Genomic DNA, 25004 nt, shown 5'->3' with positions numbered 1-25004 from the left:
GGAATCTCACTAACATATTGCCTGGCAACAAGTTACTGTTGTAGGAGTGAGCCACTGCACCCAGCAATTTAGAGGGTGGGCAGGACTAGAATTTGAACTAGGATTTGAATTTGGAGCCTGGTGCTAAGCAAGTGTTTTACCACTTAAGTCACCTTCCCCAGCCCTATGGCTTTCTGTTTATATGAGCTACAATCTTGATTCCCTTCTTTGCTCAAGCTTCTGTGACAAACACTTCTCTTAAGCACTTTTGTCACTGTCCTTGTTCCTGGAGCCCAAAGTACTCTATGTAGATTCCTGAGTTCAGGAATTGGAGGTCAGATTTGTTTCTTCTCCAGTGTTAAAATTCTGGGATATTTTCTCTTTTTGTCCTTGCACACTAACATATTGATGCTTAGATTGTCTTCTCTGACTTATGAGTCCTAGGATTATTGCTTGGGAAGCTCCTGCTTACAAATGATGCACTTTATCCTACTACTGTACATTTAAAGTTATTCCCTATATGGATATATATATATATATATATATATATATATTCTTAGTAGTTCTTCCATGCAGTTCATTCTCTTGCATGTCTACCATATGCCAGGCATTGATCTAGACACCTGAGGGTATAGCAATTTGCCCTCACTCATGGGTCTTATGATCTAAAGGGGAATATATAAATAATTCTAGTAAATACTATGCCAGATAGAGAAAATCAAACAGCCTATGAAGAACACATGAAGGGGAAGTAATTTTTATATAATGGCTATCAGAGGAGGTATCATTGAGAAAATGACCTTGAGCAGAGATCTAAAGTAAGTGAAAAGAAAGTTCAAGAAATTTGAAAAATATGCTGTACTATAGAAACAAACATTCCAAGACTGCGGGAATTGCAAGGGCAAAGGCTCTGAGGCTGACTTAGCTTGTTGTGTTACAGAAATAAACATATACTGTGGACTAGAAGTAGAGACAATCAGAAAGAATAGCTTATTAAAAACATTGTTTTTATGGCAGGGGAGGGGAGATTAGAACTGGAGTTATGAATTCAGCGCTTTGCATTTGGGTGGCAGACATTCTACCACTGATCCATACCACTAGCTCTTCATTGCACAGGGGTATTTCTGATGGAGGGTATCAATTTCTGCCTGGACTGTGTTCTGCCTTTCTTTGGCTTCCAGTCATGGCTGGGATGACATGTGCATACCACCACGCCCAGCTTTTCTACTGAGACAGTCTCTCAGACTGCTCTGCCCAGGCATGGCCTGGAATTGAGGTTCTCCCAGTCTCTGCCTCCCACAAAGCTATGCCACTACACCCAGCTACAAGTTTAGAAACAGGTCTTATGAACTCTTTTTTCCCAGGCTGCCCTTAACATCCTCTAATCCTCATCCCCCAAAGGTGCTGGAATTAAGAGATGTGAACTACCCAGAAAGAATACTTTAATTCTAAGAAAATTTAAGAAACGCCGTTGACATGATCTTCCATTTTAAAAGGACCATTGTGGCTACTTTGCTGAGAATAGATTGTTCAGGGTTAAGATGAAGAGCTGAAGAGAAGGTAGGAAATGAAAATTATGATAATCTGGAGAGCTAACAGTGGCTGTACTGGGTTGCTTGTGGTGAGTGGTGAGAAGGGGTTGCACACTTACAAGTAGGGTAAGAAGCATGTTCCAGGGGCACAGGTATAACTCAAGAATGATAGGGTGATGTCTCCACAGTGTGGAGCCTGACAAGTAGAATGAAGTGTCAAATGGGCACTAGGAGAACAGACTCCCACAGTGGTATTAGTGAAGGGGAGAGTTCACTTTAGGCCATGTGGAACTTGTAGAATCTGTGAGACATTCACTTGGGGATTTAAATAAGCACTTGTTCTGGTGAGCAAGCAGAAAGGGGGAAGTCGTTTAACAATGGGAGGTCAAGGTGTTTGGATTTGTTTTCAGCCATGGACACTGGTGAAATATAAATCTGAGTACTCAGAAGTGAGTAGAAAAAGGGGGAGGAGAAAATCGAGTGGAGTCAGCTCCTGAATAGACCAAGGGAACCATCAAGAGTCAGTAGAGAGTCTGACATTGGACAAAGTGGTGGACAGGCTAGCCATTGTAGCAGAGACTGGAAGTTCTTGTGTGACTGTTTCCTCAGTGAAGCAAGCAGCCAGGTCAGCTGCTGAGACTAAGGGTGTGTGAGGTGTGAGGTAGAACAGGGTGTCTGACATGGTCTTCCAGGACAGCAGCTTGTAAACTTCAGCTCATGATCTACTTGTGAGCCTTAAGGCAAACTCTGACTTGAAATCACTCTGTAACCTTGAAGTATGAATTTCTTAAAAAAAAAAAAAAAAAGGCAATTGCATGTGCTTGAGAACAAGAATTGCCCAGAAAAATACGAGTTTTTTTTTTAACTTATGTATGTTAGTAGCAAAAAGTTTTTTTTAATGCTTGCTTAGGACAGTGAGAATAAATGAGTAATGGGCTGTGAAAAACAAAGTCAGGGCCCTTAATCAAAGGTCAGTAAAGTTAAGAGTTTTAGGTTTTAAAAGATCAGAACATAGATAAGACCTGGACATAAGATCCAGTAGAGACTAATAGCACCTATCAGTTATACCTCGATGCTACAGAATGTTTCTACAGAATGTATAGATGGCCAACTTGAAAGCTTTAGATGTCAGAAAGTAATTTTCTCCTCTATGAAAACTGGGACACCGAACACTATGATACATAAAAGTATGGAATCATCTGGCAGTTAGGATTTGGAATTCATTGTACTTCACATCAGGTTTGGCCTTAGGTAGTAACAAGTATGATAACACTACCTCATCTCAGAGGGTCCTAAAGCCTCTAATACAAAACCAGCACCAGAGCAGCAAATGATATTTTGTTCAAACACGGATGCCAAAAGGTGCAGCTTTTAAATGTATTCTCTTTCTCTTCCTTCCATGGCACTAACAAGATGACTGAGCTAAGGTTTATGTGTTTTATTTTCTTCATCTTTCAAGATCTGCTGTTGGATCTGAATGAAATCAGATACAACTTAGAAAAAGCATCTGTTCTTAAGACTTGCCTTGGTTGCTTAGTGTTTCCCTACAAAGTAAATTAATATTTTAAGAATATGGCATACACACATTTTAGTGCTAATGGACACAGACTGTTTAAAATAAAGTACTACTCCAGTTCTATATTTTTTTTCTCCTAAAAATGACCTTGAGATTATATGGAACCCAACTTTCTCTTTCCCTGACCAACTTCTCTGAGCCATTTTATTTTTAAAATTATTTTTTTCCTGTTATAAAACTCAGTCATTAGACAAGATATGACATAAACCATTATACGGGAAGCACATTTTCCTTCTGCAGTAGTGTTATTGTGCTGTTTATTTTGATTTACATCCATCTGAAGGCACTGAGACGTTGAATCGAATTTAATCATGAGGATCCATCAAGTGTACACCCCGTCTACGTCAGCCAGACCATGCCCATGTATATGATTGAATCCACGACTGCCTGTAAAACAGAATGAAGCCAGTCCGGATCCACCATCGCTAGGCTCTGGGATTGTTCTGTATGTCTAAGATTCTCTGGTTAAGTTTTTGTCTTTCCTTCTAACCACGGGGAACATGGCATGCACACCGCTCTGCAGGAAGGGCCAGTTCCCGTGGACCCCTCAACCACCCTCCTCGGGTAGAACCTCGGGGAGGCGCCCTCTCCCATTCTGCAAGCCTGGACAAGTCTGGTGCTGAGTCAGAATCTCTCTCTCTTTTTTTCCTCTCCCTGATGTGAGATCTCTTTCTCCCTTGAACATTAATAAAGCCTCGGAAATGTCCACACCTCCCTGGGTGGTGGGGGGTGGGGGGTGGACGCGCCCGGGAGGGGCCCCGCAGGCCCAGGGCTTGGAGCCGGGCTCCGCGTTCCCATGGGAGCTGGCGTCCTGGTGTGCAAGCGCCGAGCCCGGCCAGCTTGCAGGGACCAGGCTGGGGACACAGACCCGGTGCCGCCCGGCTCCGCTTGACCCGGCAGCGAGCACCTCCGCGCGTGCGGCGTGGGGAGCCCGCACCGGACCACCGCGGCTGCCGGGCGCCCCGTGCGGGGTGGAGGGGGGGGCGGTCCGGGTCTCCATCCAGGCCGAGGCCGGCGATCGGGCAGGTGCCACCGCCTGTCAAGCTCTAGGGCCTCAGTTTCCCCGCCGGGGCACCGCCCTGGGAGCCCGTCGTCAGCCTCGCTCAGGCTCATGTGACCTGGGGGCCGGACCGTGGTGACAGGGAGGTGGCCCGGGTGGCGGGGGAAGGGGAGCGCGTGTCACCCGGGGCGGCTCCAGCCCCCCGCCCCCCCCCGCGTGGGAGGGGCCGTTGCCCAGGAACCGTCCGCCCTTGCCTTGCCGGTGCCCCCCACCGCACCCCCCCCCCCCGCCCCCAGCCTCAGGCTCGCGCCCAGGAAGAGCCGCCGTCCCCGCCCCAACCGGCCCTTGGCCGAGGCGCGCGCGCCCGGCCGGCCCATCGTCCGCCTCGGGAGCGCGCGCACGCGTCGCGCGCGGCCTCGCTGCATATGAATGAGGGGCGGGGCGGAGGGGCGCGGCGGTGGGCGGGGCCCGCGCGTGCCCGGCCGCGCCGCGGGGGGGGGAGCGGGAGGGGGCACGGCGCGATTGTGAGGTGGCGCTGACGCACGTTCCGGGGTTCTTAAGCGGCCGGGGCGGCGGTGGCGGCGGCGGCGGTGGTGGCGCCCGAGCCGGTCTCGGGAGGCGGCGGCGGTGACCTGCCGCGAGGAGTAGCGGGGTCCAAAGTCGGTGGCCCGGCACCGTCACAGTGTCCCCCTCCCCCTGACCACCATCCCCCCACCCCGCACCCCGAGCTTCCACCGCGGCCCCGGCGGTGCCCGGGCGGGCCGGGGGGGGGGCCGCCGCCAGCCCCGTCGATGAGGGACGTGGAGTTCGGGGTGCTGCAGACGACCTCGCTGCGCAGCAGCAGCAGCAGCAGCAGCAGCCCGGGGCCCCGGTTCGGCGGAGGCGCGTACCGCCCTTACGCCCCGCCGCCCTCCGCCACGCCCTGCGGCCGGCGCTCCCCGGCGCCGTTGCCTGTCACCGGCTGCTCGGAGGCCGCCTCCCCCTCGTCGGTCCCCGCGGCGGCCGCCGCTTCCTCTTCCTCCGCCCCGCTCCCGGCGCACCGGCGATCCGCGCAGGCTAAGGCGCAGTTGGGGCGGACGCCGCCGGCAGTGCGACCGCTCCCGGGGGCGGCGAGCGATCCCGATCTCCCCCCGGGCGGCGGCGGCGGCGGCGGCGGCGGCGGCAGCCCGGTCGCGGGTGTGACCCACCGCCGCCCCTCCCCGGACTTCACACCGAGCCCGCGCCGCCCCCCCTCCGCCCCCGCCCCCGCCCGCCGCGGCGGCCGCGCCTCCTCCCCGCAGGACTTCAGTCGGCGGCGGCAGCAGCAGCAGCAGCAGCAGCAGCAGCAGCAGCAGCAGCGGCTGAGCAGCCACAAGAGGAAAGAGCCGAGCCCGCCTCAGCGTCCCCACCCTCCGGAGGACTCGCAGCCGGCGCCGCCGCCGCCGCTCCGCTGCCCCGGCCGCTTCACCTCGCCGCCGCCGCCGCCCGGCTCGCTGCTCCAGCCGGCGCCCTGCGCCCCGCGCCCGCCGCCGCCACCGCTCCGACTCCCGCACTCGCAGCACCTCCCGTCACCGGACTCGGCCCCACCGCGGCAGCGCCCGGCCGAGCTGCCCCCGCTCCCGCGGCTCCCGCCCTCGCCGCCCGCGGCCCCGCCGCGCCGCCACGGAGGCGCCGACAGCCCTCGGAAGATCCCGGCCGCGGGCGAGGGTAGCGCCGCCGAGTCCCCCGATGCGGGCTTGGCCGCCTCGACGCCGCCGGTGAACCCCGCGCCGGGCTCCATGGAGTCTCCCAACCACCCACTGCTCAGCAGCCCCGGGAACCTCCTGCCCGGCGGGCCGCTGGGCGCGGGCGCCTTCAGCAGCCTGCAGAGCCCGGACCTCCCGCACCCGGGCGGCGGCGGCGGCGGGGGCGGGGGGCCCCCCGGCGGCGCGGGGGGAGGCGGCTCCGCGTCGCCGCCGCCGCCGCTGCCCGGCTTCGGTACCCCGTGGTCGGTGCAGACCGCGTCGCCGCCGCCGCCGCCCCAGCCCCAGCCGCCGCCGGCGTCCCAGCCACCGCCGCCGCCCCAGCCCCAGCCCCAGCCCCAGCAGTCGGTGGCGGCGCCGCCGCCGCCGCCGCCGCCGCCGCCCGGCTCCGCGGCCGCCACCCCGGGAAGCGGCCCGGGCGGCGGAGGCGGCGGTGGCGGCGGCGGCCCGCTGAGCGCCATGCCGCCGCCCAGCCCCGATCCGGAGAACGGCTTCTACCCCGGGCTGCCGTCGTCCATGAACCCGGCCTTCTTCCCGAGCTTCTCGCCGGTGTCGCCGCACGGCTGTGCGGGGCTCAGCGTGCCGGCTGGCGGCGGCGGCGGAGGAGGAGGAGGTGGAGGAGGAAGCGGTGGCGGCTTCGGCGGCCCCTTCTCGGCGGCGACCGCGGTACCCCCGCCGCCCGCCATGAATTTACCTCAGCCGCAGCCCCCGCCGCCCGCGGCGCCCCAGCCGCCGCAGAGCCGGAGGTCGCCCGTCAGCCCGCAGCTCCAGCAGCAGCACCAGGCGGCGGCCGCCGCCTTCCTGCAGCAGCGGAACTCGTACAACCACCACCAGGTGCGGGGGCCCGGCGCGCTGGGGGGAGAGGCCGGCGCGGGGCGGAGGCCGGGGCGGCGCGGGGCCGGGCGGGCATCTCCGAGGGCTGCGGGCTCCGGACCCGGGTTCGCGCCGGGAACGCCTGGGCGGCGGCGGCGGCGGCGGCGGGGCCGGGGCTAAGCGGAATGGCGGCGTCGGACCGGGGAAGGACGGGCGGACCGGCGGGCGGGCGCGGCGGCGGCGGCGGCGGCTCCCGGTCCGCGTCGCCAGCCGGGGTCGGGGTTGGGGGGAGGGGGAGGATGGCGGTTCCCGACCCGGGGAGGGGCGTCCGGGGGCCGCCCGCACCCGGGGACGGGAGTCCGTGGGAAGCGAACTCGGGCTGGGCAATGGGATCGCCCGAGCCCGGGCGCGCCCTGAGCGGGGTCGGCCCCGCTGGCCGTCCCCTCTCCGGAGTTGGACGGCGCGGTGCGGCCGAGCCCCCGCCCGGGTTCCAGCGCCCCGCCGGCGCCGGGTCGAGCTCCACCTGCAGCCGAGTCCGAGCCGCCCCACCCGGCGGAGCCCGCCGCTGTCAGCGCGCTGGGAAAGGGTGGGGGGGGGCGCCGTTGCTGGGATCTGCGCTTCCGAGTGTCTGGGGGTGATGGTTTGCGGGTTTCGGGGGTCCCCGTGCTTCCTGGAGACGGGACGCGTCCGGGGGGACCGGTGGCGGGCGATGACAGGGAAGGACGCCGGGCCGGATTTCCACCAATCCGCGTCCTTGCACCACGATCTTCTCCCTGGACTTGGCGCGCCGTTTCGGGTGACCTCTGGGAGGGACATTGAAACCGTGTTGTAGTGTTTGTTTTTTAAATCTCCCCAGCATTGATTATCCTGATCTTGCTGCCGAGTTCACATCAGTCATTAAGCACTGACGGAGTAAAATTTGACTGCATCAAAACAGATCAGTGCTGACTGGGTTCATAAGACTTTTTTTTCCCCCCTCCGTTGACCCACGTTGACACCTTTGAAAAGTGAATCCTATCGAAATTAACCATAAGAACCAGTGTTTGACAGGTGACAGCATGCACGTCTGTACAGTAATGGGTTTCTCCTTCAAAAAAAATGTCATCCATAAGGGCTGCAAAGAGGGATTGTGAAATAATATTGTTCTTTCCCATGATTTCCATCATCTTGAGTAGCAATCTTGTGTTGCAAGCTCTTCTCTTTTTAACTAAGCTTGCCACAAACTTACAGTAATTCGTATTCCTAACGCTGTAGGGTGTGAGCAAAACCTATACCGTGATCTGTGTTTTGTCTGCGAGCCCCCTTTGTACAGAGGTAGATATTACCCTGTAGTGTATGATGCCATGCACCTTGCATATAGAATTTTAGATTATTGCAAGAAAATTTTGAATACTGAATGATTTAGTAAACCAAGTGAGGTCCTCATGCGTGGAGTGATTTGTCCATGCGCTATTTAGTTATGCTATTGAACCATGTGGGTGGAGGGAGACTGAATCTGCTCATAAATTAGTGCTGAAAAGATTTAAAAATAGGTACCATGGACCAGAGGGGTTTTTTTTAATCCTTGTAAGACAGAATGCTTAAGAGTACTGTTATTTATTGATTTTAGTGAATGCTTGTTTCATACGTTCATTGACCAAATAAATCTTCGCACAAAAGTAATAGATCATTAGTTATGAGCAGTAGAATTCTTAATAATTGATACTAATTGCGGGGGGGAATAATGTAAATTCATGGATTTTCCATTTTGTTTGATGATATTTCTTACCATAGATTTGAGATAGGAATATAATTTACTTTTGAAAGTGTATAAGCTAATGGAAACTTGAAGATATCTATTAAGATTATGAAGTCCTGTCAAAGCCTCTGGTTGTATTCGCAGTATTCGCAGTGGATCCACCTATGGATATATAGGATTCACTTATCCATAGATGGATCCACTAAGAATATTTCCAAGAAATACTGCCAGTACATTGCATATATGTGTATACATGCATGTATGTGTATACATGCATGTATATGTGTGTGTGTATAGTATGGGGGTCCTGGGGCCTGAGCTCTTGCTGTCCCTGACCTCCTTTCACTAAAGGCTAGTGCTCTACCACTTGAGCCACAGCTCCATTTACTGCCTTTTTGGTAGTTTAGTGGAGATAGAGCTTTGAACAACCATCCTCAGATCTCGCCCTCTAGAGTAGCTAGGATTACAGGCCTGTGCCACTGGTACCCACCTAACAGCTGATTATATTATTATTTGTGAACAAAAAACAAAGAAACGCTTTGAAAGAAATGCTCCCAAAACTGAAATGAAATATTTTTAAAGTTGAATAAGGCTTGCACAAAATCTGTTTTCAGAGTAGTACAACTTTTAAGAAGCATGAAGGTCTATAACAGGGATAGTTAATTAAAACTTTTATATTACCAGTATGGTTGAATTAAGGCTCCTCAGTTAATTTCAATTTAAAACTTTTCCCTTTATCTTTTCTGAAGGGAAAAAAAGTAACTACATTTTGGGAGTTATCCTGAATATTTAGAGTGGATAAGAGAATGAAAACAACTTACCCAGAATTAAAGAAATGTGATTTCTAATAGCTACATCTCTATAGTTAACCTGTGACTTTTGTAAGCTACTTAAGATCTATTTTGTTACTTGGTTGCATATTTCATTTTTATGATCCTATTATAAATTAGATCTGAATTTGAAGAATGACATCTTCACAGCCTGTCATTTAAATAGCTGTGTTTTCCCCAGCCTCTTCTGAAACAATCTCCTTGGAGCAACCATCAGAGCAGTGGCTGGGGCACCGGAAGCATGTCCTGGGGAGCCATGCATGGCAGAGACCACCGGAGAACTGGAAACATGGGAATTCCAGGGACTATGAATCAGATCTCTCCGCTGAAGAAACCATTCTCTGGTAATGTCATAGCACCACCGAAATTCACACGCTCTACTCCATCACTGACTCCAAAGTCTTGGATTGAAGATAATGTGTTCAGAACAGACAACAATAGTAATACCCTCTTACCCTTACAGGTAAGAATGGTATGTATGTAAATGATTTTATAATGTTAATCTTTTAAAATAAGAAGTTGGGTGGTAGTGGCTTTGATAGTACAATAGTGAAATTGCCAGCATCAAAAGATTTCATCTTTTAAGCATGTAATTGAATTTCCAAAGAGGAGAATAATATACAGAGTAAGTTTAGAATGTCGAGTATTTAAACCTACTATGGAAAACATTTAGAAAAACCCTTTTGTGTTTCTTAAATACATGTGGAAGCTTTCAATTGGCAGCTCCTTAGAAGTGCCTAAACTTGGTGATCGCCGATAGATTGCCAAAATTTTGTTTTTCCTATAATATGTAAGCTAAACTAAAATGTGCTATAACATTATCCATAGATTTGTCTGTGATCAGCTTTCTAAACATTAAAATGCTTAGTACAACTATGATGATGGCAATGTAAATATTAAGGCTTTCTTCATCTAATTTGTCTTCACTGGTTCAGTGACTGTTTTTTCTAAATATGGTTTTCATAGATACAGTGAATAGGCCTGTCAGTATTTTGTTGAGTATTTTATTGAAGCTCTCTTACGGCTGTTTCAAATGAGATTATATTCTCCCTCCAAATCATTAGAGGATGGAAAAACAATTTAAGATAGATAGAACTTTGATTGTTTGGTTTCTTTGGTTTGGGGTTTTTGGTTTTTTTTTTTCTGGTGGGTATGGGAAAGAGAACTGCTCATTTCTGATGAAAACTTCTATGCTATTGAAGGTGAGATCTAGTTTGCAGTTGCCAGCTTGGGGCTCAGATTCCCTCCAAGATAGTTGGTGTACTGCAGCCGGAACATCCAGAATAGACCAGGTAGGCTGCACAGTGTGTATTTTCCAGGATTTGGGCTAGCAGTGTAGTATTTACATTATGAGTAGGATTTATCATGTACTTTTTAATTATATCTATTTAAGCATCTGTCAGAAGGTGTTGAAGCAAATCAATTTTTAAAGTTCACTTAAATGAAACTTCAATATAAAATAGTAATTTTCAAATCTAATAGATTTGTAGTCATTTTATACTTCTGAAGCATAATTCATTTTTTTTTGGAAAAAGGAATTATATACCTAAGAGCACCTGACTTTAAACATCAAACTGAACATATTTTGTCTCTTTTCAGATTATTTTAATTAAGTAAAAATTATGTATTAACATCTAGCTTTACATTTCATGTTTTAAAAAACTGTCCAGTAAATTGTCATGAAGTCTCCTGCATTTGTCTTGAGATATATTTCTGAAAAGACTGTCTTATTTCATTTTTTTCACCTGTATAAAAAAAAGGTTTGTGTTACAGTATTCTAAATTTCATTGTTGCCCTTACACCCTTTAATTTACCTTCAAGCCCTTGTGGTTATAAAGTGTTCTCTTCCTGCAGACTGAATCTGCAGGACAATATTAAGATTCTTCCTTAAATTCGAGTATTAAGTATTATCACCGTTAAGGCTCTTCCTTAACATGGAATGGTTTTATTAGTTCAGGCAGGTGATTTTTATGTTTGTAGGCAGATTAATAGATAATACATTGGTACTAGCTTTCTAGTCTAACTGCTTAGCACTAACCTCAGTAATCAACCATTTACAGTTGGCTTTAGATAAATCCTACCTATTTACCAGAGTTGTCCTGCCAAGATATTTACTTAAAAGTTGTGATTATCTCTAGTAATTTGTAATTTGTCATCTTGTTTAACCTGAGTTTCCTTCCATCTCTTCCTACTAGTACTCTTTTTTTTCTCTAGTCCTATTTGATTTTGGTTTTTGTTGGTACTGGGGTTTAAACTTCATGCTTGTTAGGTAGATGCTCTACTACTTAGATCATACCTCCTACCCCATTTGTTTTGATTATTTTTGAGATCTGGACTTACGTTTTCTTTTTTTGTTGTTGTTGCTTTTGTTTTCTTTCAGACAGGAATAGATAGTAATCCTCCAGTTTATGCTTCCTATCAATAGGCCGTAACTGAGATGACAGGTACATACCACCACACCCAACTTTTTCTGTTAAAATGGGGTCTTGTGAAGTTTTTCGCCCTTAACTTAAAATCCATTAGTGGATTTCAGAGCTTAATGATAGACTTTGAGTCAACTGCTAACATACTTGAAATTTATTACAGCCTCTTGGCATGGGCATGATGTGATGAAATTAAATTTGAGATGGAACACAAAGAATAATAGAAACTTATCTGGAAGGAGATGAGATCAAAACTTCTTCCTCTTACTCTCAGAATTTTTTTTTGAAGGACATAGTTTATTGCCTTTCATCTCTCTAGGTCATAGTTTTCTTATCTGTAACAGACAGACATTGAACTAGGTCATGTAAGGCCTGGGCTGCCAGTGGTCTCATTTTTGATCCACCCCTGGTCTTTGTTTTTAACCTATAGGGGGTTGGATTCTTGGCAGGAAAGGTTATAAGGGTATTGGTTTAGGCAGTGGTGAGTAGTGTATGGTCTTTCTACTCACCTTAAAAGCAAACTATCTCCTTTAAGTACTCTCTCATTCTACATAATTTCTTCTGTGTTTCCTTCCATCTTTCCAAAAAAGGTTGAAGTATTTGAAGTTGAAGCTCTTATAAGTACAAGAGCAGCTACAAATTAGCATTTGTATTTTAAAATGTTCAGTAGTTATTGTTTAGCAAAATTAAACCATAATCACTTAAATATCTTGGAAAATTATTTTTATTTCTCACCTTTTGTTGCCATATATATTTTAATTGTTTTTTGTACAGTTTATTATTTTAAAATATGTAACTTTTTACTTCCTTTTTAGTCTCAAGCTGGTTAGGTCTCAAGGATAACAAATTCGAGACCTGAATTTATAATTCTTATACCTAGCTCTGTCAAGGCCTAAAACATATAAAGGAACTCAGTAACTAAAACTACTTCAAAAAAATTTTAAACATTTATTAAAAATTGTTACTATAGGGGCTGGGAGTTTGGCCTAGTGGTAAAGTGTTTGCCTAGCATGCACGAAGACCCGGGTTCGATTCCTCAGTACCACATATATAGAAAAAAGCCAGAAGTGGTGCTGAGGCTCAAGTGGTAGAGTTCTAGCCTTGAGAAAGTCCAAGCACAGTGCTCAGGCCCTGAGCTCAAGCCCAAGACTGGCAAAAAAAAAAAATCGTTACTATAAAAGATTATGTGCAGAGGGGTTAGCATTACATACATAAGGTGGTAAGTACATTTCTTCTAGAACATTGTTATCCCCCTCCCTCATTTTTTTTTTACTTCCCCCTCCACCCAGTTCCCCCCAGTTTAAAAGTTCATTTCCATCATATTGTCTTGTGAGTATTGCTGTTGAATTGCTTCACCCTTTGTCTCACTCTTTTGTTGTCCCCCTTCCCTAATTCAAATAAGTTTGTGTACAATAATACACAGAGTACGAAAATCAAATACAGTGACACTGGAATAAACCATAGGGGGGAAAAATGAAAGAAAAAAGAAATAACTTTACATAGTATATTAAAAATAAAAACCACACCTGTAATCCTAGCTACTTGATCTGAGGATCAAGGTTCAAAGCCAGCCTGGGCACAAAAGGACCTGAGACTCACTCTTATCTCTTAATTAATCTCAAGAAAACAGGAAATGGGGTTTGGCTGTAGCCTTGAGCTGAAGAGCTCGGGGACAGCACTCAGGCCCAGGGGTAGGGCAGTAGCCTTGAGCTGAATTGCTTAGGGACAGCGCCCAGACAGAGTTCAAGCCTCATGACCCCCCCCCCAAAAAAAAAATCCTTCTTGTTTCCATAAGGATAAAACTACTTTTATAAGTTGATTTTGTTTGTTTTAAGTAAACTTTTATAAATTAGTGATTATTATTTAAGTTAGATTTTAAAACAAATGCTTCAGGTTTCAAACTTAGAAAACAAATATTTATACACATTTGTGAATTTAAAATGATTATTAGAAGCTAGGATTGGGGGCTCCCACCCATGTGAGAGGTTGAGACAAGAATATTGTAATTCTAAGCCAGCTTCAACTGCAGTTAGCTTGAGACTCTATCTGAAAAACAAAAATACCCTGAAGGTTTCAAGAAAACAAGGCCCTAAATTCAGGCCCTAATATGAAGGAAAAAAAAAAGATACGAACCTATTTTAGATTGAAATTGTATTTATTTTTTGAAACAGTCTTAGTCATAGTCTAGATTGGTCTTGAACTTGCAGTCAGTCCTTCTGCCTGTCTCCCAACTGCTGGAATTATACGCATGAGTCATCATGCTTGGCCAAAATTTCTTTACTCCAGATTTATCCACCAGACTTCAGCCAAGCTGTTATAATGTTGTAATGAATAATATTTGCAGATTTAAAAATAATATATTGGAATCTTTATTCATGATTTCTCTATACGTGAAAAGCAGTATGTAGTAACAAGATGAGATCAGTGTTTCATGTAATAAAAGCATTCTTTCAGTCTGCTTCTCAGACAACAGGAGCATTGGGAGAGAAGTAGTCTTACACACTAGAAAATGGAGGGAATAAAAGGACTCTGGTGGGGCCGGGAGTTTGGCCTAGTGGTAGAGTGCTTGCCTAGCATGTATGAATACCCAGGTTCGATTCCTCGGTACCACATACATAGAAAAAAGCTGGAAGTGGTGCTGAGGCTCAAGTGGTAGAGTGCTAAGCCTTGAGAAGGTCCAAGGACAGTGCTCAGGCCCTGAGCCCAAGCCCAGGACAGGCAAAAAAAAAAAAAAAAAAAAAAAAAGTGGACTCTGGTATACATCTTGGGTAATAGATGCTTTTTAAATATGTTTCCTGTCCTACTTTCGATTCTTTAATTGTACTTGAAAATTTTTCTCCTTCCATTTTATTTACTCCTTATAGCTACTAGCATAGATTTGGTAGATTATGGCCTTCAATTTTTTTTTTTTTTTTTTTTTTTTGCCAGTCCTGGGGCTTAAACTTAGGGCCTGGGCACTGTCCTTTTTTTTTTTTTTTTTTTTTTGCTGAAGGTTAGCTCTCTGCCACTTGAGCCACAGTGCTACTTCTGGCTTTTTTTGTGTTTGTGGTACCAAGGAATTTCTTGCATACTAGGCAAGCACTCTACCACTAGACCACACTCCTGGCCCTAATTTTTTTTTGGCCAGTCCTGGGGCTTGAACACAGGGCCTGGGCACTGTCCTTGGACACATTTTGCTCAATATTTAGCGATCTACCACTTGAGCTATAGCACCACTTCTGGCTTTTTCTGTGCATGTGGTACCAAGGAATCGAACCAGGGCTTTGTGCATATTAGGCAAGCACTCTACCTACCACTAGGCTACACTCCCAGCCCCAGCCCCAATTTTTTTTTTTTTTTTTTTGTAGGCCATTGGGCTGGAACTTGACCTGGGAGCTGTCCCTGAGCTCTTCAGATCAAAGCTACTGCCTTACCTCTGGGCTTGGGCATTGTGCCTGAGTGCTTCAGCTCAAGGCTACCATCCTACCCTTGAGACAAGCCTCACTTGCCATTTTCTAGAGATTAATTGGAGATGAGAGTCTCGGGTCCTTTTGTGCCCAGGCTGGCTTTTGAACCTTGATCATCCGATCTCAGTCTCGGAGCTAGGATTACAGCTGTGAGCCACCATACAGGCAGACCCAATTTTTTTAAATACAGTTTATCAGAATACCTGATTGAAATTCAGAATAAAGAAAGTTTAAGCAGGTGTATTGCATGTGCATTATTGTTTTAAGTACATTTTGGATCTGTGGAGGAAAAACAATATTCTTGGCTTTGGAAATGTGAGAGTCTAGTTGGATAAATAAGGGATTTGTATTGAACAAGAGAGAATGATGTGAGTATTTACGGTAATCTGTTTGTGATAAAGCAGCAAGTCATCTGAGACTGTATTATGCAATAATATCGTGTGATCGGAATGTATAATCAATGTGTACTTAAAATGAGGGCGGTATTAACACAACTTTGCCTTTATATGTTTAAGTAAAACTTAGAGAATAAAACACAAGTTGAACACAGTATAAGGGGCCTATAGTATCCTTGTGCGAAGCTTAGCTTATACCAAAGAGTTCAAGCATCTGCTTTATCCTCACTGTGAGGATAAGGATATACTGCTTCTATAATAATGCTGCTTCTTTGAAGGAATCCTTCATTTTCAAGAGTAGAAGCTTCTACTTGTCTGCTTGTGCAATAAAGCAAGATTTTATATATTTCAAAGCAAGAAACATAATATCCCATCAAAAATCTCCTTTGTCAAGGTGTAGTTATTTTACCACACTAAGCTAATACTATACATGGACTTCCATAACCAATCATTGATTTTTAGTATTAATAATCCTTTTAGGTCATATGTTAAGATGAGGATTACTTTGTTCTTCTCTGTTTTTCAACCCTTTCAAGATTGTTGAAATTCTAATAAGTGCTGTTAGCTAATGTCCAGGTTTAAAGAAAGTGACTATTAGGCTATATACTGTACTTTTTTTTTTTTTTGCCAATGTGTCCTGGCATTCTTTCCTATACTCCCATTTTCTGAAAGTTCATTTGGTTGATTCTTTTCCAGATTATCTTCATATTTTAAAATAAGTATAAAACTTACCCTCGGTCTTGTTTTTGTGAAATGTCTTGATAGTTATCAACTAATCATGTAGTAATAAATGGAAATTACATTGCTATGATTTTTTGCATTTATTAATACAAATCAGGATTGATATACTAATGGTTACTTTAAAATGTCTAATTTATAAACCACTGTAATTTATATGAATACAAATTTTTCTAATATCCTTATTTCAAAAGAAACATGTACTTGTTTTGTAGAAAAATGTAGTGTGTGAAATATATATTTGTTTTAAACCAGTCCAAAAAAGAGAGTTCTAAGCTATAACATAGATCATCTCAAAGGTTTAGAGAAAGTAGAATACAGCACTGAATGCGCTACTAGAACCTGCATGATCCATTATATTTTGTGAGAGTTTTTTTTTTTTTCTTTTGGAAGCCCTGGGAGCTGAACTCAGGGCCTGAGCACTGTCCTTGGGCTTTCTTAAAGCTAGTGCTCTATCACTTGAGACCCAGCACCATCTCCTGTATGTGGTACTGAGGAATCGAATCTGGGTCTTCATAAGTGCTAGGCAAGCACTTTACCACTAGGCTAAACTCCCAGCCCTATGAAAGTTTTAAAAATAATTTTATGAGCATTAATTTTTATCATGACAGCCTATATTTTGTAATTCTGGTTTGTTTGGTTTTTTTTTTTTTTTTTTTTTTGGTCAATTGTGGGGCTTGAACTCTGGGCCTAGGCACTTTCCCTGAGCTGAAGATCTAGCACTCTACCACTTGAGCCACAGCAACACTTCCTTGTAATTCTATTTTAAGTGCATTTTTGAATTTTGAATATAATAATTTATTTCTCATTGGGTAGGTAGGTGATGTTGATAACAAGGCAATATTTGTTGTTTGATACTTGTCACAATTTAGTCAGTTAACATTGTATTGATGCTGAAGTATGGAGTCCTTTATAACTGTGAATTTAGTTTTTATTTTTCTAAAATTTTTAATTTGCACACACTTATAGGATGAGGGAGGTTTTTTTTTTATTTTTGGTTGCTTGGTTTTTGTTTTTTTGTTGGTCATGAGGCTTGAACTCTGGGCCTAGGCTCTGTCCCTGAGCTTTTCAGCTCAAGGCTACCACCTTACCCCTGGGCCTGGGTGTTTTCCCTGAGCTCTTCAGCTCAAGGGTACCATCCTACCCCTCTACCTCATGTAGGGCTAATTGGAGATAAGAGTCTCATGGGTTTTAGTCCCCAGGCTGGCTTTGAACCTCGATCCTCTGATCTCAGCCTCCTGAGTAGCTAGGATTGTAGGAGTGAGCCATAGGGCCCAGCAGAATGAGGGAGTTTTTTTTTATTGTAATTAGTAAAAGGGTTACATGATATTTGCCAGATAGAAGGTGCATTAATTCACATACATTGATACCCTTTCACATGTCTTGGTACCCATTTCCCTCCCCCCCACACCCCCCACCCGTCTTGGTTTTCCCCCCTTCCCTATCAAATTTCAAATATCCAAATACAAATAAATTCAATATATCAGATAACAAAGTGAGATACTATACCAATATGAGATAACCAAGGGACAGCAAAGGAGATGAGAGACAACATAGTACATTAAGGACAACAATCATTCATTATATGGCTTTTGTTTCAATATCCTTTCAATTAGCTTCACATTATATGGCCTTATGTATCAAGATTTTGCTCTATTGCAGATCTCTGCTAGTAGAGCCTAAGGTTTCTACTGATTATGACGAATGAGGGAAACCATTGAGCCTAAGTTCCTTTGAGTCTGGCTTACTTCACTTAATATGATTTTTTCTAAGTCTTTCCATTTCCTAACAAATGGGTCGATGTCATTTTTTCTGACAGCAGCATAGAATTCCATTGTGTACAAATACCACAACTTGTTGATCCACTCATCAACTGAGGGACATCTAGGTTGGTTCCATATCTTTGCTATGGTGAATAGTGCTGCAATGAACATTGTTGTGCTAGTGGGTTTAGTATGTCCTTGTTTCTGGATGGTTGGGTAAATGCCAAGTAGTGGGATTGCTGGGTCATAGGGGAGTTCTATGTTTAGCCTTTTGAGGCACTGCCACACTGCTTTCCATAGTGGTTGAATGAGTTTGCACTCCCACCAACAGTGTAGTAGTGATCCCTCCTGGCCACATCCCCTCCAGCATCTGTTATTATTCGTTTTCCTGATCCTGGCCATTCTAACTGGAGTGAGGTGGAATCTTAGAGTTGTTTTGATTTGCATTTCTTTTATGACCAGAGATGTTGAGCATTTCTTCATGTGTCTATAGGCCATTTTTGTTTCTTCTTCAGAGAAGACTCTCTTTAAGTCTTTGGCCCATTTTTTAATGGGATGGTTGTTACTTTGGAGGTTAGTTTTGGAGGCCTTTGTCCGTTGTTTGGTTGGTGAAGATCTTCTCCCACTCTGTATGCTTCCTAATTAATTTACTAGCTATGTCCTTTGCCATACAAAAGCTCTGCAGTTTAATGCAGTCCCACTTATCCAGCCTTTCTCTGATTTGTTGTGATTCTTGGTCCTTATTAAGAAAGTTTCGACCTGTGCCAAGGAGGCCTAGTGTATCTCCTATTCCTTCCTGTAAAGTTTTCAGTGTGTCAGCTTTTACCTCCACGTTTTTGATCCATTTGGAATTAATTCTAGTGCAAGGTGACAAAGAAGGATCCGACTTTAGTTTTCTGCAGGTGCTTAACCAGTTCTGCCAGCACAACTTGTTGAAGAGGCTGTCTTTCTTCCATTCTATTTTTTTTGGCTCCCTTGTCAAAGATTAGGTGGCCATAGGTCTGTGGTTTAATATCTGGGTCCTCAGTTCTATTCCATTGGTCTTCAGGCCTGTTCCTGTGCCAGTACCAAGCTGTTTTGAGAATTATAGCTCTGTAATAGAGTCTAAAGTTTGGAATTGAAATTCCTCCAGCGCTGTTCTTTCTGCTAAGAAGTGTTTTTGCTATACGGGGTCTTTTATTATTCCATATGAAATTTTGGATTGCCTCTTCTATTTCTTTAAAGAATGCCATTGGGATGTTGATGGGTATTGCGTTGAATTTGTAGATAGCTCTTGGCAAGATTGTCATTTTTCACAATGTTGATTCTTCCAATCCAGGAGCATGGGAGGTTTTTCCAGAATGAGGGAGTTTTATTTCAAGTTTTCCTTATTGCCATTCTTCTCCTTTCCCCTTCAGTTAGCACTTATTAAATTTATTATGCTGTATGTATGTACGTGTGTACCCCAATCTTCATCAATCTATATATCATTTTATATTGATATCCCATTATTGTTGGTATCATTTTAAGTCTTTTTTTCCACAAATTGAAAACTGAAAAACTTTTGAGAACTCTTAACTTATTTAACATAAAATCTTGAGTTGCATTCATGTTTCTGCAAAAAAATTTCTTTATGCTAAATAATAGTCTGTAGTGTGCACACATACATATAGTTTGTGTGTATGTCTTTTATATTGATTTACTCTTCTTCAGGTATATCCCACAAGTGATGTGCCTGAGACATAAGATAGATTTATTTTTAGATTTTTGAGGAGTCTCCATACTGATTTCCTCATAGAACTCAACTGGCATTTTTTACAAAGCTTTTTATAGTAGAGATATAGATTACTATATAATCATTTAGGAAGTATTTATGAATTCACTATGTTCATATTTAGAAGATTCATAGGCTTAATTAACTAAAAAATTTAGTAGGAAAACAGGAAAAATGAACAAATTAGTTTTGAGTTATATATAGTGAAAGTCCAGAAGATAGAAGTATTTGAAGAGATCCAAGTAGTTGTTGTTTCCAAAAGGCCATCTTGTCTATTTTATTTTATTTCATTTGTTCTTACTTTATTTCCTTATGATTATTTCTGTAAAATGGAACTGGAATCTAGAGAGATCACAAAACTCACTGTGTTAACAGTATGTTCTGTAGGATGAAGGCATCAGTGTCACCTGAGAACACCTTAAAACAATAAATTCTCAAGCATCACTTTAAACCTACTGAACCAATTTATTTATTGATAGTCCCAACCATCAATGTTAGTCAGATAAGATAATTCAGAAGCATGCTCAAGTTTGGGAAGAACTGTTAAACCTCATTGGTTGGTTTGTGTTCCCCTCACCAACATTGTTCTAAGTGTAACAGCTGTTCATCAGGGGTTTTTCCATTTTAAAAAATCAGTACAGGCACTGATGTAGTTAACTAGTGATAAAGCTGGAATAAAAGTCAGCTTTCTAGAATTCTATCATTCAGGATTACTTTTCACCATTTTTAATTCCTTGACAGCACCTTGTTTAATCTAAAAGGTTGATTCTAGTCCTTTAAAAAGCTTACAGCCCTGTTTTAAATATCAGAGTAAATAAGTGAGTCTATTCTCAAAATGTTTCTTGTGTTATTATTTAATTCTGTAAAAAACCAGGTCTGAATTTTTCTCTAGATCATGGATTCTACCTTTGGAAAATGATAAAAGGCAAAAACCTTTCTTGAGAAAAAAAATTATGTATGTACTGAGTATACTATTGTATTACAGAGACTTTGGGTCTCTTTTGAAGCATATGGACTCAGTTTAGGGGTTTACCTTGTTCTTTGTGGGGACTTATCTCCCCAGCACATGTGAGGATTTTTCTGATCACCCTTTTCTTTCTTCTGTAGTAATCATTTGGTGAGCATTTAAAATGATCCATCCTGCCATCACATGTCATACATTTGTACATTTGCACACATGGGTGGGGGGGGCATTGACAGTTCGAAAATATGTTAGGAAACTCAAAAGCAGCTTTCTGTGGTAGCTTCCCAGGTATACTTTTTCAAAAAGTTTGTGTGTGTGTTGAGCAGAATACACCATAAATTCATGAATAGTAAAGAATAAAAGCTACTGAGCTTTCAGCAGACAAGACTCTGACAAAAGATTTTCTTCTTCTATAAATGAACTGAAAATATTTTCACTTATCCTCCACCTGGCCTTTTTTTGGGAGGGGGGCAGGGGTGGAGAGATTATGTTAGTTAGACAGTGAGTGAGGATTATTTTATTTTCAGTGTATAAGGATATTTTTCATGCATTTTTTACGAAGTGGTACTTAAATACAAATTTTGTAGGTTTTTATTTTTGTTTTGACATTAGTAACTCATGCTTCTAATTTTTCCCATGTAAACTTTCTACACATTCATTATGCAATTCAGATCACTGAGTCAAATAAGTATCTGATAGATGTTTAAAGTGTGGTGCAATTACCTTTCGATGTTAATTTTCCAAGAGAAATATATGTATTTAGAAAAACTTTAAAACATAGCTAAAAGTTCTTTGTGTGTGCACAGCATTCCAGAATCTTTTTAGATAAATATTACATTCAATTACTGTCCTATATTAGTACTACCAAAGAAATTTAATTTCTTTTTAAAAGATACTTTAGAGATAAATGTATTGAAATTATCCTTCAGTAAGAGACATTGTGAGTCATTGAGATCTTTATAGTTATTGACATTTGGGGGGATACAAATTGATTAGTAAAATATTAATCAGATGTTCTACTTGATGTAAGAAAATTTAGGTGGTATTTTTAACCATTATTTTTTAACTGCATATTCTTATTTCTTTTCCTTCTCTTCTAGGATCGAAGTAGAATGTATGATAGTTTGAATATGCACTCTTTGGAAAATTCCCTTATTGATATTATGAGAGCAGAGCATGATCCTCTTAAGGGTATGTAGATTTAAAAAAATAATTTTTTATCATATACCACTTATGTTCCCAGTTTGTATGGGCTGACTAGATAGCATCTGTGTCAATGAATTACAGATAGTACGTGAAGAGGTCTCATTAATGTCCTTGTTTCATATGTACATCTTCTGTGTATATATGAAAAATGTCATCATTTTATGTTTCTTAGTATAATATTTCCAACTACCTTTTTTATTAATGGAAAAACTACCAGGCTCTGCCATCCTGAATGCAGACACTAGTTGTCTGCTTCTGCATAATTATCTTAAAATCTAGCAGCTTAAAACAATAATAAATATTTCCTATACTGTTTCAGTATAGGAAATTAGCAGCATAACTAATGGATTGTGGTTCAGAACTTTTCATTGAATCAGAATCAAGAATTACTTTGTAAACTTTTTGCATTTTTATTCTATAAAATAAAGCTACTTAAAAATGTCTTAGAAGGCCAGTTGCAGTGGCTCACACCTCTAATCCTAGCTACTCAGGAGGCTGAGATCTGAGGATCAAGATTCAAAACCAGCCTGGGCACAAAAAGACCGGAGACTCTTATCTCCAATTACCTATAGAAAATGGGAAGTGGGGCTTGGCTAAAGGGGGAGGGTGGTAATCTTGAGTTGAAGAGCTCAGAGACAACACCCAGGCCCACCGGTAGGGTGCTAGCCTTGAGCTGAAGTGCTCAGGGACAGTGCCCAGACTCAGAGTTCAAGCCCCATGACCCACCTAAAAGCTGTTGACCAGAACCTAATCATTTATTCTGCTTCTGGATTTTGCTTGGAAAAGTTTCTCTTTCTAATCCTTTATATTAATGATCTTGAAGAGTTCAGGGGCTATTGTTGAGGCACACTAATGATAATTGAATACAAATTAATGAATTCATAGTTTGGGGTGGTTTATATTTTTTTCTTTGCTTGCTTGAGGCCTCTCATAGTTTCTATGAGCATGTCTTGTTTTTTGTTTTTGTTTTTTCTTTTTTTTTTCAATGTTGTATCCATAGTTGCAATCTCAGTCTATTGTTTAAGCCTGTTGTGCTTGTGCTCGTCTGAGATCCTAGCATTTGGAAGCCTGAGGCAGAATAATCACAAATTTAGGGATAGCCTGGGTGACACTGTGAGATCTTCTGAAAATAAGGAAGAGAAAGAAGAAAGAAAATTCCCCTCTTTTTGCTTTACCATTTTCTCTTGAAAGAAAACTCTTGGAAATTATAGTACAAGGCATTGTCAATGGGTAATGAAAAAGTTTTCATTTTTTCCAGTGGTCTATTAAAAGACTTAGTGAAAATAAGTCTCTAATCTCGGAATTTTTTTTAGCCTAGATTATCTTAAGAAAAGGACCTTAAGAAAAGAAGGTGGAAATAGCAAAATGATATCAGAGCTTTTTTCCTAATATGAAGTGAATCTAAATTTTTGTTAGCTCTGGGAAGGGTAAAACATGCCTACCCTACCACCCCTTAGGAAAGATCGTGGTGAAAGCGCTGCTCTTTCTCACTGGAGAACCTCATGTTCCCATGTATTATGGTAAGAAAAGAAGAAAAACCATCTCTATAGCATAAACAAATGACTGCTACTTCTGCACACTGCCATCCTGTAACTATTTAACGTTCCTACTTGAGTCCTGGCACATTTAAGATGCACCTTTCATTCTTACTGATACAAATTCCTGTGCTTCCTACAGCAGTAACATGTTTGTTTTTTTTTTTTTGCCAGTCCTGAGCTTGAGCTCAGGGCCTGAGCACTCTCCTTGGACTTTCTCAAGGCTAGAGCTCTACCACTTGAGCCTCAGCACCACTTCCGGCTTTTTTCTATGTATGTGGTACTGAGGAATCGAACCCGGGTCTTTGTGCATGCTAGGCAAGCACTCTACCACTAGGCCAAACTCCCAGCCCAGCAGTAACATGTTACTTATTTTCTTCCTTTCCAACCTTGGGTCACTACACTTTGGTGGGGATTTAAACCTACTAGAATCTTTATAGGACGTGATTGAAAATTGAAGGAGCCAACTAAGTTAACACATACATTTGTTCTCCATTCTTTCCTGACACTTTCTGACACTTCTGTCTTCTCACCTCTTTCAGAAAATCTTTACTTCTATTTAATACAAAGATATCTCCCCCCAGAATAAAACAAGCCTTATTCTTTGCAATTTTTTTTATTTAAACAAATTTCTTCGTTTTATTTTAGTGCCCTCATGTAAAAGGGAAGCAAGCAAGGGATAAAATTTTAAACTGGGTTTCTTTTTCTCTTCATATTAGTGGTGAAAATTTGAAAACTGAAATTTAGTAATAAGAGATCATACTAATTATTACTGCAAAACGAGTACACCAAATTTTATGAGCTTAAAACAGTGCTGCATGTAGCTTAAAACAATGTACATGTAACATCTTATATGGTTTCTGTATATTAGAATTAAGAGAGCAAATTAGCTGATTATTTCTGGTTATAAGGATCTGTCATGAGATAACAGTCAAAAGAAATTGACTGAGCCTCCTTCCTGTCCTACCAGCCAGATTGAAAGATTCCTTTCCCGGGTGGCCCACTTACATTCTGGAAAGTTATTGTAAGGTCGCTAGCAGAAGGATTCAGTCCATTGCCCTATAGGCCTCTCTTCAGAGCTACTAAAGCTTCTTGCCACTTAGTTGCTGATATTTCATACAGTGAATGACACAGCTCAATGAAAACACCTCAGCATTTCTGCAGCATCCAAGTCACCACCCATGTCAGCTCTCTACTTATTACCTTACTTATGTAACTTATGTAACCCCTCTATACATCACAACTAAATAAAATATTTTTTAAAGGAAAGAGATATTACAAAGTAAAAGGCATGCCTGTGGATTCACCATCTAATTCCACTCTAAAGTAAAAGATAAACTAGTGAAGGTGAAAAAACCAGTCTATTTAGAATAGACAGAAAGTGTCAAGGTGCCTGCATGCATGTGTGTACATACATATATGTGGGCCTCATTAAACACAGGTGCTGTCCCTGAGCTTTTTTGCTTGTTGCTATGCTCTGCCACTTGAGCCACAGCTCCATATTCAGCCCTGTTTCTACTGTGTTGTTTTGGTGGTTAATTGGAGATGAGTCTGATGGTCCTTCCTGGCTGGGCTGGCTTCAAACTATGATC

The 25004-nt window shown here is 43.3% G+C and overlaps 1 protein-coding gene across 4 annotated transcripts in view; it reads left to right on the top strand.

The window, feature by feature from the left end:
* Positions 1 to 4653: 4653 nt before the first annotated feature.
* Cpeb2 (cytoplasmic polyadenylation element binding protein 2) overlaps positions 4654 to 25004 on the top strand; it is a 54301-nt gene continuing 33950 nt past the window's right edge. The window contains exons 1-4 of one of the 4 annotated variants that reach the window (XM_090343816.1): positions 4656 to 6642; positions 9371 to 9652; positions 10392 to 10481; positions 21772 to 21862. In XM_090343816.1, the coding sequence (XP_090199942.1) occupies positions 4879 to 6642; positions 9371 to 9652; positions 10392 to 10481; positions 21772 to 21862 (2227 nt within the window). In that variant the 5' untranslated portion in view covers positions 4656 to 4878. Of the gene's footprint in view, positions 6643 to 9370; positions 9653 to 10391; positions 10482 to 21771; positions 21863 to 25004 lie in introns of all 4 variants that reach the window. The other 3 variants (XM_090343817.1, XM_090343818.1, XM_090343819.1) reach the window with 3 other exon arrangements.

This window comes from Megascapheus bottae, chromosome 13 (genome assembly GCF_031878675.1).
Source record: "Megascapheus bottae isolate mThoBot1 chromosome 13, mThoBot2.hap1, whole genome shotgun sequence".
Lineage (NCBI taxonomy): Eukaryota > Metazoa > Chordata > Mammalia > Rodentia > Geomyidae > Megascapheus > Megascapheus bottae.
Note: the sequence above shows the minus strand (reverse complement) of the source record. Positions and strands in the feature narration are given on the sequence as shown.